We start from the raw sequence: 13,187 nt of genomic DNA, 5'->3' as shown, positions 1-13,187 counted from the left end.
CTTTATCAATGTGGTTATTGCCGGCAATCATTTGGCATTCAAGCAGCTTTCCGTATGCGCGTTTAAGCGGGCCAAAAACACCAACATCAAGTGGCTGTAGTAGATGAGAGGCATGTGCAGGCATGCAGAGACAGATGATTGCATTCTGCTCGCAGAAATCATCAAATTCAGCAGTTAGATGGTTACTATGACCATCTAGAATAAGCAATCGTTTAGCACCAGTCATAGAGCGCCTAGAGGACGGTTCAAACACCTCTTTTAACCAGCGAAGGCCTATTTCATGTGTTGTCCAGCCATTCTCACTAGTTGCAATCCACCAGTCTTTATTAAGCTTAGGTTCTTGGAACCAGGCAGCTTGCTGATTGCCTGCCTTCAGTATAATGACTGATGGTATATGCAACCCTTTTGAACTGACAGTTTCAATGATTGTGACCCATTCACGGTTACCCTGAATGACTCTGCGCGGTCTCTCACTGCGCTCTACTGCAATAATCACTTTAGAAGTAGAGCATAGTCCCATAGCAAAGCCAGTCTCATCGAAGTTCCAGATATCGTCCTCATGAATACCGTGTTCTTGAATAGCTGCTTGTACAGTCTGAAACCAAGGTATTATGACCTTAGGATCTTTCTGTTTTGTGCGCTGATATGTTATTTGTCTTGTATATCTTGTATGTATCTCAGGATAGCGTTTCGTAAAAGAATAAGCCCAGTTAACTCCTATAGTTGCAGCTGAATTTTGGAGTCGTTCACGAAGTAAGATCTGTGCCATTTCACGCAGAAACTCAGGTCGAATGGGAAATCCTCGTTTATCTGCCTCTAAGAGCTTTCGTAAAAGGGATTGCTCTTCAAGAATAGATAGCTTATGACTATTAGCGCGTGTTTCTGATCGTGGTTTTATTCCGTGAAGCCGATCGCGTAGGGTACTTTCAGGGATTGAAAAGACGTTTGCAGCACGCGATATTGATTTAATTTGACCTTTTTGATAGGCCTGCATAGCCATCTGAATTCGAGATTCTTTAGAAAGAGGCATTTTCGGCTATGATGGTTGAATTTTGACGCGTTGAATGGAGAGGATGGGGGTTCTGGTGGAAATCCGCGGCTCGGTCGTATCCGCGGCTCGCCCGTTGATTACGTTAATATACTATCAATCATATTATATAACATGAACAACTAACATATGCAATGCAAGTAGCCATGAAATACTAACTAGTTATTATTGCTTTGATGGTCATTACTTACTAGTTAGTGGACTGCACGCAGGGGATTGGAGGATCATCAGAACAAAATCTCATCCAGTATAAGTAAAACACTTTAATTATTGATATGATATGATCCAGGTTATAAATCAAATGAGCTAAATGTCTATGTACTCTTCACCGCACCTAGTCACTTACATATAATCCATTCTACCACCCCCCCTCAAAAATATCAACCCTTAACGAACAGGGGTTTGTCGCCTGGCCAAGGCGTCTGGTTACATCTGTCACACATGGCGTCTCCCCGCTGAAAGGCTGGAAGCCCGTGAACCCTTCCAATAGATGAGCACGGAGAAACAGACCTTGGGGGCTGAGATACCAGGTAACTACCTACATACGGTGTAGTACAGTGTATAGGTGATTATCAAGCACACGCTACACTAGACACACAGCCTCCCCGTTAGGTAGAGATGAAGAACTCGAGAGCTTCTGGAAAGAGATTTGGCCCCCGGAAAGTCTTAAAGGAATGAGGTGGGTATTTGAGACTCCCGTCGTGTGGCTGGGTTTTGGGCGAGTCATGTCGATGTGCTGATATGTGATTATGTATGGACGCAGGCCAGTGCGTTCTGCGACGCTAAACTTCGTGTAGATGACCGGGATAGGAAGTTATAGATAGACTCCCGAGGAAGGTCTCTAAGGAGATAACTACACTTCCGCAGTGACCACGACACTTCATTTCCTCAACGTTAAAACCTAATGGACAGGACTTTGATTCTAACCCATTCATGTCTGCCTAAGTCTTGTTCGCCTTGCCCCTTTAGGATGAAGTGAAATAAATATACAGCGAGACCCATGTATCCAGCATACCGTCAACTCCATCATGGCTTGTCGCTTGGATTTCCCCGGCCAAAAGACATATAGAAAAGCAAAAGAGAAGGACGTTAAAGTATGTCAAAAGAAAAGGTATCCCCGATTCATATCATGCTTGCATCTATCACATCACCCTTCCTCGCTTACATTATATTGCGTGCTACTGCCTTGTGGTTTTAGTTTTACCCTTCCCCCTCTTTATCAGCCCTAGCCGCATTGATGTTGTTTCAATATAATTGATACTCGAGCCAAGGGAGGCGCTCTTTTTCTGATTTCTTCACTCCCACTTTCCCCCCTTTTAGCCCGACGCTAATCGATGGTTTTCACCCCACCTGACAAGAGCCGTTTCGCGCATTGTGCGGCGGAGAGGTTTGGTAAAAGTACTTAGTTCAACCGCCCTTTCTTTGTCCAGTAGCACCTGGCCCTGAAGCTGCGTTGGGGTTGCTGGCAGTAGAGTTTCGCGAGAAGGTATTGGTGGTTCCGATCGTGGCGCTGGCAGATCGCAATTCGATCTTCTTGCGTTCCATCTCAAGCTATTGAAACCGGATGATTAGCCCTCGTCTACTTTTTGGTACTTGGACCTGCTAAACAAAACACATAGCAGGGAGCTAGGAGTTCTTTACGTACCACCTTGCGCACTCGAGCAAGAGCAGCCGTGTCACCCGCCACTAGCGGTCGACAGTCATCAACGCGGTATGGAGGAGCAATGACAACGGCTTCCGCTATGATGATGTTGGGACCGTCCCACTGGACCGGCATTGTGCGATAGAACGCATCGAAGAGGTCCTGGGCCTCGCGTGTAACGCCCTTGCCACGGCGCTTCTCGTCCTCCTGTAATTTGCCGACAGCGGCGGCCTCTCGAGCCTTCAGGGCGCGGATATCAAGCGCATGGACCGAGGGCACGGCATCGGAGAACGACGGTCCATCGGAAGAAGTGGCTGACGGAGCGAGCGAAAGGAGCTGGAAGGATTGTATCCGCGACACTGGGATGATGCGATAATCGCCGCTCTGCGTTTGCTTACCGTCGGCAGTGTTGATAGCAACCAGGTTGGTGATAGGACAGGCCGTGAAGAGGGTTCCTTCGATCGTAGAGGGGGTGGGTGCGGCGGTGCTGATGCGAACACTTTGGGCGGACACGGAAGAGAGAGGGTTAGCATACCGAATGACAAACAATTTCTCCGCAGACACAGAGGCTGCTCGATCTCTTCTGGTAGAAGACGCCTCGTAGCAGTGCAGGAGTCGAAAAAGATCCAGTGGCTTACCGTGCGCCAATTGCACCGCTCAATGCAGCCTCCAAAGGCACCATGGCTCCAGCCATTCCCTGACCCGCAGCGCCTGAAGATCCCTGTGACGAAGTTCTTCCTCCTACGCTGTGGCGCTTGCTGTCTGCCATATAATTCCCTCTCGAAGGAGAGTAATTCTCGATTGCTCCGTGCGAACCAAGCAAGGTGAGGACAGGCTTCCGCGTGAGCTGTCACCGGAGACGCTGTGAGGGGAACGTTCACAGAGAGCGCTCTGGATGCCTTGTGCTCGGAAACGAGTATTCCTCAATTTACCTCGCGAAGCCAATCCGTCACTGAGGATGCGAGTTATGCGATTCCAGATTTCGCGGGAGCCGCTATCGTTTGGAATAGAGATGAGAGGTTCGAGCCCGGCCAGGCAAAGTGGGACGTAGCGGGAACCGGAGCTAAAGGAGCGACGGAAATGACAACCCAAAAAGACAAGCCAAATGAGACCGAAAAAAAGACAAAAGAAATTCCGTCAAATCAGAAACAGCCAAGCAGACGCGGGAGACTCTACTCGGGCGGCTGGCATGGATCTGGAGGAGGTGAAAGGGGTGGGCGATGGTCCGATTCAGGATGCCAGCAAGAGCGAGCGATGGAGGAGGTCGTCGCGGCGTGGATCATTCAGGCGGCGGGCACGGCGATCCGATTGGGTTTAGCGCCACACTGTGTGTCGGCCTGCACTTCCAGGTGTCGACTGTCGACTGTCCCTGTTTTCTACGCAGTACTCGGCCCGGAGCAGATGTTACTACTGACTCTACCTACAATGTTCCAACGTGCTCCCCTGCCATTAAGATTAATTGAACAACTAAAACACATTCATTTCATACGTTTCAGCATAACTAATAAAAAGGTAAACCCATCATCTAAATACATTGGGATTATCCCATATCCTTTTGACATTTGTTTTGGTCCCGTCATCATTCTATGTGCTCAAGAGAGCTCGACTCAGCTCTCTCGATCCTCGGCGTGTACCGTCATCGTTCAGGGCGAGGCTCCACGTCCAGCGCATTGCATCGTTTTTTCCTTATTTAAGCCACGTAGGTCGAGGCGGACACGTCACCGCCACGGCCGGTCCAGTTAACGTGGATGTCCTTGCCCTCGGGGTAGTTCTCGTTGGCGTGCTCGGGCTTGATGCGGAAGGTGTGAGCACCGAAGTAGTCACGCTGAGCCTGCAGCAGGTTGGCGGGGAGGTCCCGGGTGCGGTATCCGTCGTAGAAGCTGAGGGCGGTGCTGAAGGCAGGGTTGGGGATACCCCAGAGAGCGGCCTTGCTGACAACGTTTCTCCAGCCGCTCTGGGCCTTGTTGATGGCGGCCTTGAAGAAGTCGTCGAAGAGCAGGTTCTCAAGGTCGGGGTTGGTGCGGTAGGCGTTGGTGATGTCCTTCAGGAAGACGGAGCGGATGATGCAGCCACCACGCCACATGAGGGCGATGGAGGGCTTGTTGAGCTTCCAGCCGTACTCGCGAGCAGCCTATATCACATCACAGAAGAGTCAATGGTGGTTCTCATGACGATCAGTCTCAGAAGAACGATGGATTCAAGCTTACCTCCTGGATGAGCATGAAGCCCTGGGCGTAGGAGATGATCTTGGAGGCATACAGAGCCTGCTCCAGGTCATCGATGAAAGCCTGCTTGTCACCGGTGAACTCGGGGGTAGGGCCGCTGAGAAGGCTGCTGGCGCGGATACGCTCGTCCTTGAGGGCACTCAGGCAACGAGAGAACACGGACTCGCCGATGAGGGTGACGGGCATGCCCAGGTCAAGGGCGTTGATGGCGGTCCACTTGCCGGTACCCTTCTGACCGGCCTTGTCGAGGATCTTCTCAACGAGGGGAACACCGTCGTTGTCGTTGTACTTGAGGACATCACGGGTGATCTCGATCAGGAAGGAATCCAGAACACCAGTGTTCCACTTCTCGAAGATGCTAGCGATCTCGTTGGCACCCAAGCCGAGACCACGCTTGAGGAGGTCATAAGCCTAATCAAGAGTCCCTCGTTAGCTCCCGCGACTCATTCGTTGGGAGTCGAAATCTATCAACGGATGGGCTTACCTCGCAGATCAGCTGCATGTCACCGTACTCGATACCGTTGTGGACCATCTTGACGAAGTGGCCGGCACCCTCGTCACCGACCCAGTCGCAGCAAGCCTCGCCGTCGCTCTTGGCGGAGATGCTCTGGAAGATGTCCTTGATGTGGGGCCAGGCCTCCTCGTTACCACCGGGCATGAGAGAGGGGCCGTAACGGGCACCCTCCTCACCACCGGAGACACCGCTGCCGACGAAGCGGATGCCCTTCTCGGCAAGGTCCTTGGTGCGGCGGTTGCTGTCGGGGAAGTGGGAGTTACCACCGTCGATGATGATATCACCCTTCTCAAGGAAGGGCAGGAGAGACTCGATGAAAGTGTCGACGGGCTTGCCGGCCATGACGAGGAGCATGATACGACGGGGGCGCTTGAGCTTGGAGCAGAACTCCTCAACGGAGTGGGCACCAACGATGGACTTGCCTGGATAACGTGTCAGCCCAATTGAGTCCCAGATACAAGAACCATCTGGCGGTTCAGAGTGGGAGGGGTATCAATCTTACCCTTGGCCTCGTTGTCGAGGAAGCGGTCAACCTTGGAGGTGGTACGGTTGTACGCGCAGACGGTGAAACCGTGATCCGCAGCGTTGAGGATCAGGTTCTGGCCCATAACGGCCAGACCGATGAGGCCGAAATCAGCACTAGGCAAAGGACGCGCCGGTGCGCCGACATTGATGCCGGCCAAGCGGGCGCTAAAGTCAGTTGCCAGATTCTTCTGTCAATAGGTGGGTGGAGATGCCAAAAGATATAGGGAGTGAGGAAGGGGTAGAGGGGTAGATTTTGCGAAGCTGGGATCGATCCCGACCACCGCGGGGTGAGGGAGAATCTCCTAGGCGACGCTTCGTTACGAAACTGAACCAGATTGTGCCCTGGCGGCTCGAACGAGTTATACATAGCGATGCAGAACACACATGTCCCAGTGGCATTGCGATGGGAAAAATGAATGGGCAGGTACATTGTGATCAAGGGGGGGGGGGTTATGAATGAGTGCGGAGGGGCACGGTGACAAGGAGAACTTACACAGCCTGGTCAGCCATGATGAAAGAGTGGGGAGACAGGATGGAAGAGATGGGAAGGAAGTTAACAGCAAAAGATAGCTGCCCCGGGAGGAAGATAAGATGGAGGAGAGATGGAGAGAAGAATGAGAGAAGAGAAGAGGAGAGAAGGAGAAGAGAAGGAGAAGAAGAAGAAGAAGAAGAAGAAGAAGAAGAAGAAAAAAGAGACGGAGAAGAAGTTCGAAGATGTCAGAGACACAGACGGCTTACGGAGCAACTTTCCGTCACGAACGGCGTGGGAGGGGCTTTCAGGGAGCAGAGTCGTCCGGGTCCGGTGAGGCCAGGCGTGGGAGTTTGGAATCGACTATGCGACAATAATTTACTTGGTTTTGCGCGGTTATTTCCTGGAGCGTTGGTCGGAGATGGGGTGAGTTTATAGATGCACATGAACATAGAGCTATTGATTCTCTTTTATGATATTCACTATACTACAACAATGACTCCATCGAGTGCTCAACCTCAATTCCAACACAACAATTTACGTGCGGAGAGTTCATGGATATCGTCAGTTCTCGGAGACGACGGAGGACCAAAAGCTGTGACGCTGCTGATGGCGGGGCACATGGAGGGGCAAGCAGGAGGGAAATCGGCCTCTAGTCGCCTTAGTCGCCTTAGTCGGTCCCAAGCAGAACCGGGAAATTTGGGTGCTTTCGGTGAGGCAGATTCGGCGCCTCTCCACTTCTTGTCATCATCGCTTGCCTCCTCTGTCTCCCTCCGGAATTTTGTCGCATTGGGGTAATCTTCTGGGATGAGAAAAAGAATCCGAGATCGCAGGACGGAAAAATAACCGCGGATTGGGTTTTTGTAGTTCCTGCAGGTTGCAACGCCAGCAGAAAGAATATAGAGAAGAGAAATGAAGAAAGATCGTCTCGTCTGGTCGGCAACTGCTCTTCCCAAAGGAGCTTAGAGTGGGGGTGTCCGGATTACATCATTCATTTTCCGTTGGGGGCTGTCCCCGTGACCCGGAGTAACCTGCTCCTTGTGGTTAGCCTGCGGGATGGCACATCTTGCTGAGTCACTGGAGGGTTTATCATTGTTCCGCTCCCGTCCGGCTGTTTGCTTGCAATGCACTGCACGGTGGCCAAGAACTGCCAAAAGCGTCTTTTTTCTTCTTATCGGCCTAACCTCTCTTGCCTTTTGACTCTGTACCGACCATCTACCGTTGATATTCTGGAACCCTCTTGACCGTCACAAATACTTGATCTGATCTCACGGAATCGGTTCACCCTTATCCCTCCGCTAAACTGATCGTTTCTCAGTCCTTGGGTTGAGCAGACAAAACGCCTCCCTCAACTCAAAAGAACTTCGCCCGTCCGTTCTTTCTCGCGACTCGGAACCCTTTTCAGGCGTGACGTCTGGCGTGTGACTGTTGCGTCAGTCAAGCCCTGAAGGTACGTGTCCGTTGCTAATCTGCACACGGCGCATCACATATCCTTCAAGTCTCTACGAGCATTCCGTTCATCATGTCCTTTCCGCCTCCTCCAGGTCTAAACCAAAACCCGTCGTCGCTCCCTCCGCGACCACCTCCGCCAGCCGGTACCGCGCCGGCTGCGTCGCGCCAACCCGCATACTCGGCGGCCCCGTCGTATGCATCGTCAGGTGCTAGCAGTGGCTATGGCGGAACCGGGTCCCGGCCGGGCTACAATGCCTTCACCGCATTCCAGCCTCGCACCGTAGCCTCGAGCCAGCCCTACCGTACCAATAGCCCCAACGTGTCTGCTCCGCCGGCTACCTCGGCCGGTTACTCCACCCCGACCACCACGGCCGGCTACGGCAGCTACTATTCTCAGCCGCAGCAAGCGTACCAGGGAGGACCATCGTACTACGGGTCTGCGCAGTACAACGAAAACTCCTACGGCCCGTCCGTGCCGCACATTCAGAACCCTTTTGGTCCGGGAGGTGACCAGTCCAACAGCTATGGTTCACGCGGGAAGAGCTACGGACGCAACGAGTCCGGCTTGGATCCGGAAACGGAAGCGCAGATTGCGCAGTGGCAGAGCGCCTACGCAAACAAGGAAGAAGTCCCCGCGATGGGTAAGATGCCCGGTCGTTTGGATCGGAACCCCGCCATGCCCGGACCCCCCTCAGGTGCAAACACCCCGTCAGGCAGCACTCCCACCACAGCGACACCGGCGCCCATGCCCGGTCGTCCCGAACAAACCCCTAAAACCGTCTCCCGTTCCGGCGGCGGTCAAAACTGGACCGACTCGACTCTTCTGGAGTGGGATCCGGCTCATTTCCGCCTCTTCGTCGGGAACCTCGCAGGCGAGGTGACGGACGATTCACTGCTGAAGGCCTTCGCGAAGTATACGTCAGTGCAGAAAGCGCGCGTGATCCGCGACAAACGCACGCAGAAGAGCAAAGGATATGGCTTCGTCAGTTTCAGCGACGGTGACGACTATTTCCGCGCTGCCCGAGAGATGCAGGGCAAATATATCGGATCGCATCCGGTCCTGCTGCGTCGAGCCACCACCGAAGTCCGCCCTGTTTCCAACTCGAAGAACGGCAAGAAGAATGGCGGTTCAGGCGGTGGCGGCGCCGGCGGCAAAGTGAAGCACGATGGAGTCAAGAAGCCGGGTAAAACGAAGGGTGGGTTGAAGATCTTGGGATGAGGCACATGGAAGACCCAAGTTTCTCTAAATCTGCTGCTATTGAGGTATTAGATTTTAATGACATGAATGTATTATACAAAATTTCTCGATGTGTCTGGTATTCTAATTTCATTTGTATGTCATCCTTTCGTTCCAAATATATTCCGTAGGCAAGGCCATAAAATCCTCCAACCACTCATGGTATATGTATGAACTCAACCAGACACACTTAAACCAATATATGCAACCCAAAACAAGATAATAACCAATGTCATACACATATAATGAACTAAAAACGCCATGTACGGAGGCCCGGGGCATATCACTTTTCACATAACCTCCCCATAAACATGAACATGAACATCAAAGTAGATCATGCATAAGACATGAGACATAACACAGACATTAAAGAAAACCAACCGGAACAAAAGATATCATGACCAAATTGAAACATGAAAATAAGGAACAAGAATAAGATAGAGAATTGGAGATCATGCTGTCTCGTCACATAAACATCGTCACGACTTGTCCACCGATGGGAGAATCAATGAGCGTCGTGGGAATCGCGAGGAATAGCAAACCCCTCTGTACGGTCAGAGTTGTAGAGCCTGATGGATCAATTGCTCAAGTCCAAAAAAAGGGAGTCAAGAATCATGCAATTCGGGAGTCGGAATAAGTCAGGTCGAAGATGGTGGCCAAATCGTCGATGCTCCATTGAGTATTTCCAAAGATCGCAGCCAAAGATAAAGATAAGAATGGATTCGTGAAGCGTAACGTCGTACATCGTAGGAAGTTGCATAAATGTATATATACGTATGCAGATAGGGGGTAGATAATAGGAGGGAATAATGTCGTGGTATCCGTAGATCCGTCAAGATCATAAAACGTAAAAGAAGAAATTCAGGTCCAGACTGGGGCCATGCAAGACAGTTTTTCAGCCTCACAGCTTGGAATCTAGGTCCCAAATCAGACCCAGTTAAGGTAGCTGGACAAGCGTATCAGTCACGATCAGGCTTCTTCTCCACTCTCTTCGTCGACGGCTCGTTTCTTCGAGAATAATGAGACGTGGTTCTGCATGGCGTAGATGCCGAACCCTGCGGCAGCGAGGACCAAGAAGAGGATGATAATGATAACGGCGATGGCGATGTTCCTCTTCATTGTGGAAGTGTTGGTCCGATACCGACGCCGGTACCCTGATCGGCGAAGTAGGATAGAGCCTAGTAAGGTGTTCTAGGCACTGAAGGGCCCGAAGACGCAGGCAAGGAGAATCCGTCCGAACACGAGACGACTCAAACCCAGAAGACGAATAGGCGGCAAACGAGCGAAGGGATACAAAAAGAGGGAGGAGTACTCCGTATAGACCAGGAATGGGATAGAGAAACCGTTCTAGACCCAGCAAGTAGGTCCGATAGGGTTCGATAGGGTTAAGCAATGGTCTGTCCTGGAATGCGATTCCAGAGACAATTCAAGGGATATCAATATCGACCAGAATGTGGGAAAGAGGGAGAATGTACGGGGACCACCCGCTATAAGGGAGGAGCACGACGTGGCCCAGCCATGTTGATTTCTGCTGCGATGCGGGTGGCTGGGCAAATCTTAAGGCACGGGAGGTCCTTCCTTCGACGCACGGGAGCTGGCCGGTGGGGCCGCCCGAGTGGTGCCTGATTGGGTCACGGGTACTTAAGCTGCCCGCCCAACTGTTAGCAGCGTCAGGTACTGGGTACTTGGCTTGGGCCCAGCCTCTGCATTTGTTTCTGTTGTTTCATATGATGGTGCTATAGTCTATACTTACGAGTTTTGGGTCTTGTTTTCTTTATCAGTCCGTGCTATCTTATTTTACAGTTATTTGCCCCCAAATTATCTTGTCTTAGCTCACTGATAAGATCAAACAATTAGAACCAACAACTATATTTTGGATGGTTCTACTGCAGCATAGTATGGAGCATGCAGCCACTGAACCTTCAATGCTCTGAAATCGAATTTTATACAGCGCAATAATGGTCGAAGATTCAAGATACAAATTAATTCTCTAACCCCTGACAAAGTCCTAGGTTCAAATTGGCGACGAATGCTTGAAACATCAGAAATGAGTGAATTATTTGAAAATGACTAGAAACAAGCCTGCTTTATATCCTTTTACCGTACATCAATGACCTCCCTACAGGGGTCTCAGATAGTCAATGTATTTGTTTAAAGCACTTGCGCCGCAGTGAATCAAGAAGTTATCCGGTTCCTCGGGCCGTATTAGTTCCGGCGCATTCACCACGGACGCTCCTCCCTTCTCTGCGACAATCGCTTTAAACAACTATTCTATCATGTATCATGGCTCGACATCGTCACCAGTCATCTGTAGAGTCTGTCCTTGAATTTTCTCCTCCTTTTCCCCTCGCGCCACATCAGAAGAACAAAGCCCAGATACTTCTCCACAATTTTATCCGGCATTATGGTCTTGAGCAGATTGTCCAGAAGGGTTACAAACCTGCAAAACTTATCCAGGCAACACACGATCGTGTTGCATGCCAGGATACATTTTTGAGATTCTTCTTCTTATTCATCTACGTAAAGCCAAGCGATTTGAAGGAATCGAACGTCGACGCTGATTTTTCTGCCGCTCTCTCTTATGTCGAGAGTTTCATAGAGGACCCGACGAACGTTAAGGCAGCGATCGAGGATTTCGCGGAGTATATTATGGATAACTTTCTCCTTCCTCGTATGATATGGATGCTACAATATTTCTGGTCCTATTATTGACATAGGCCACTTAGTCAGAGCTTCATCCGCTAAGACACCCCAAGCGACGCCGAGATCATTATCCTCGATCCAAACACCAACACCAAATGGTACGAGACAGCGTGTATCTGTTTTGCGACAAAGTTGTCTTGTGCGTGATCGACATCGGTGTGTGGTGTCCCGTAAATTCGATTTAGTCGAAGCTAGAAAGCGCACCGAACAGCACGGTGGTAATTCTGAGGACGATGAAGGCAACCTTCTCATGAATGAATCTCGCGGTGGATTCCAGTACTTGGAAATTGCTCATATTCTCCCCCATTGTCTGACAACAATTGCACCCGGGGAGCCAGAGCTGGTGGGTTCGAGATGGGCTACAAGCAGTCCTTTTACTAACCGCACTCTAGAGCGAGTCCAAAAGGAACGTGCTTCGCATCCTGGATATGTTTGATCCCGGGCTTAGCCATCGGCTTGACGGTCCGAAAATTGACAGTCCTGCGAACGCTATTACACTGACGCTTGATTTGCATCGACTCTTCGGTGAATTTCAGATATTTTTTGAGCGAACAGGGAGACCGCATGAGTATAAAATCGACTCGCTGGAGCAGGGTTTCTTGCGTGACCCGCTCTTCCCCGTTACTCGCGCACTAACGCTAAGCCCCAGTCGCACCATTGATCCACCGGATTATCGACTTCTCGGTGTCCACTGTGCCATTGCACATATCATGAAACTCAGCGGTGCAGGCGAGTATATTGAGGAAATACAGTGCGATATGGACGAAGTCGATGTAAAAACGGATGGGTCAACTAACCTGGGATATATGATGGAATTACGACTTAACGGCTGGTTGAATTCGTTAGCCGTGTTTTAATTGTGTGCGGATTCTTTGATTCCTACTCCGGACTGTTGACATACCAGGCACTGCAAGGACTGACTCAGCCAACTGAATTTTTTGGTCTAGTTGGGAGACGGTCAACCTGATACCTGGAATTTCTACATTTACCATAACATCAATATGATACCCACCTTTCCTACTCGATATAAAGCGTACTGTGGCGAGGAAGAAAGGAACCCGAGCCGACGCATTGTTTCTGGGACTTCAGCTTCATCGTCCGTATCAGCGTAGCTGCTTATTTTAACCTTACTTTTTTTTTTTTACCTACATCTATCAATAGTGTTGGTTTAGTAAATGTATAAGCTAATTGATTCTTACCCTAAGTAGTTTCGCAGTCTACTGTAGTATTGCTTATATCTTAAAAGGTTAGAAGTTGTAATATAACATCGGTGAAGTAGAGCATACTACCTATCAAGCTCTACCGGCTAACGCGGGGAAATTACGCCATCGGCGATAACAGCCTACCGTAATCGGGAAAACTGCCCCAATTG

At 50.5% G+C, this 13,187-nt stretch overlaps 4 protein-coding genes across 5 annotated transcripts; 2 read left to right on the top strand and 2 right to left on the bottom strand.

The window, feature by feature from the left end:
- Window positions 1-2,455: 2,455 nt before the first annotated feature.
- Window positions 2,456-3,459, bottom strand: LDX57_005498 (anticodon-binding domain-containing protein; the record flags this gene model as incomplete). Its single annotated transcript, XM_046087184.1, has 3 exons — window positions 2,456-2,599; window positions 2,694-3,189; window positions 3,329-3,459. The coding sequence occupies 3 exons, from the start codon at window positions 3,457-3,459 to the stop codon at window positions 2,456-2,458; spliced, it is 771 nt and encodes a 256-aa protein (XP_045943151.1).
- A 921-nt stretch (window positions 3,460-4,380) lies between these two features.
- Window positions 4,381-6,464, bottom strand: GND1 (NADP(+)-dependent, decarboxylating phosphogluconate dehydrogenase; the record flags this gene model as incomplete). The annotated part of the gene is made up of 5 exons (XM_046087183.1): window positions 4,381-4,821; window positions 4,898-5,326; window positions 5,400-5,851; window positions 5,932-6,119; window positions 6,448-6,464. The coding sequence occupies 5 exons, from the start codon at window positions 6,462-6,464 to the stop codon at window positions 4,381-4,383; spliced, it is 1,527 nt and encodes a 508-aa protein (XP_045943150.1).
- Window positions 6,465-7,945: 1,481 nt separating this feature from the next.
- Window positions 7,946-9,094, top strand: LDX57_005496 (RNP domain protein; the record flags this gene model as incomplete). The annotated part of the gene is made up of 1 exon (XM_046087182.1): window positions 7,946-9,094. The coding sequence occupies one exon, from the start codon at window positions 7,946-7,948 to the stop codon at window positions 9,092-9,094; it is 1,149 nt and encodes a 382-aa protein (XP_045943149.1).
- A 2,284-nt stretch (window positions 9,095-11,378) lies between these two features.
- LDX57_005495 lies at window positions 11,379-12,897 on the top strand. 2 transcript variants are annotated; one of them, XM_046087181.1, is made up of 4 exons: window positions 11,379-11,783; window positions 11,839-12,158; window positions 12,208-12,383; window positions 12,465-12,897. In XM_046087181.1, the coding sequence occupies exons 1-4, from the start codon at window positions 11,396-11,398 to the stop codon at window positions 12,670-12,672; spliced, it is 1,092 nt and encodes a 363-aa protein (XP_045943147.1). In that variant the 5' UTR covers window positions 11,379-11,395; the 3' UTR covers window positions 12,673-12,897. The 2 variants fall into 2 exon arrangements, with proteins under 2 accessions (XP_045943147.1, XP_045943148.1); XM_046087180.1 differs by having other exon boundaries at window positions 11,839-12,897.
- The last annotated feature ends 290 nt before the right edge of the window (window positions 12,898-13,187 follow it).

This window comes from Aspergillus melleus, assembly GCF_016097325.1.
Source record: "Aspergillus melleus strain CBS 546.65 chromosome Unknown contig3, whole genome shotgun sequence".
Taxonomy (NCBI): domain Eukaryota; kingdom Fungi; phylum Ascomycota; class Eurotiomycetes; order Eurotiales; family Aspergillaceae; genus Aspergillus; species Aspergillus melleus.
This window is presented reverse-complemented; position numbering and strand designations above follow the sequence as displayed.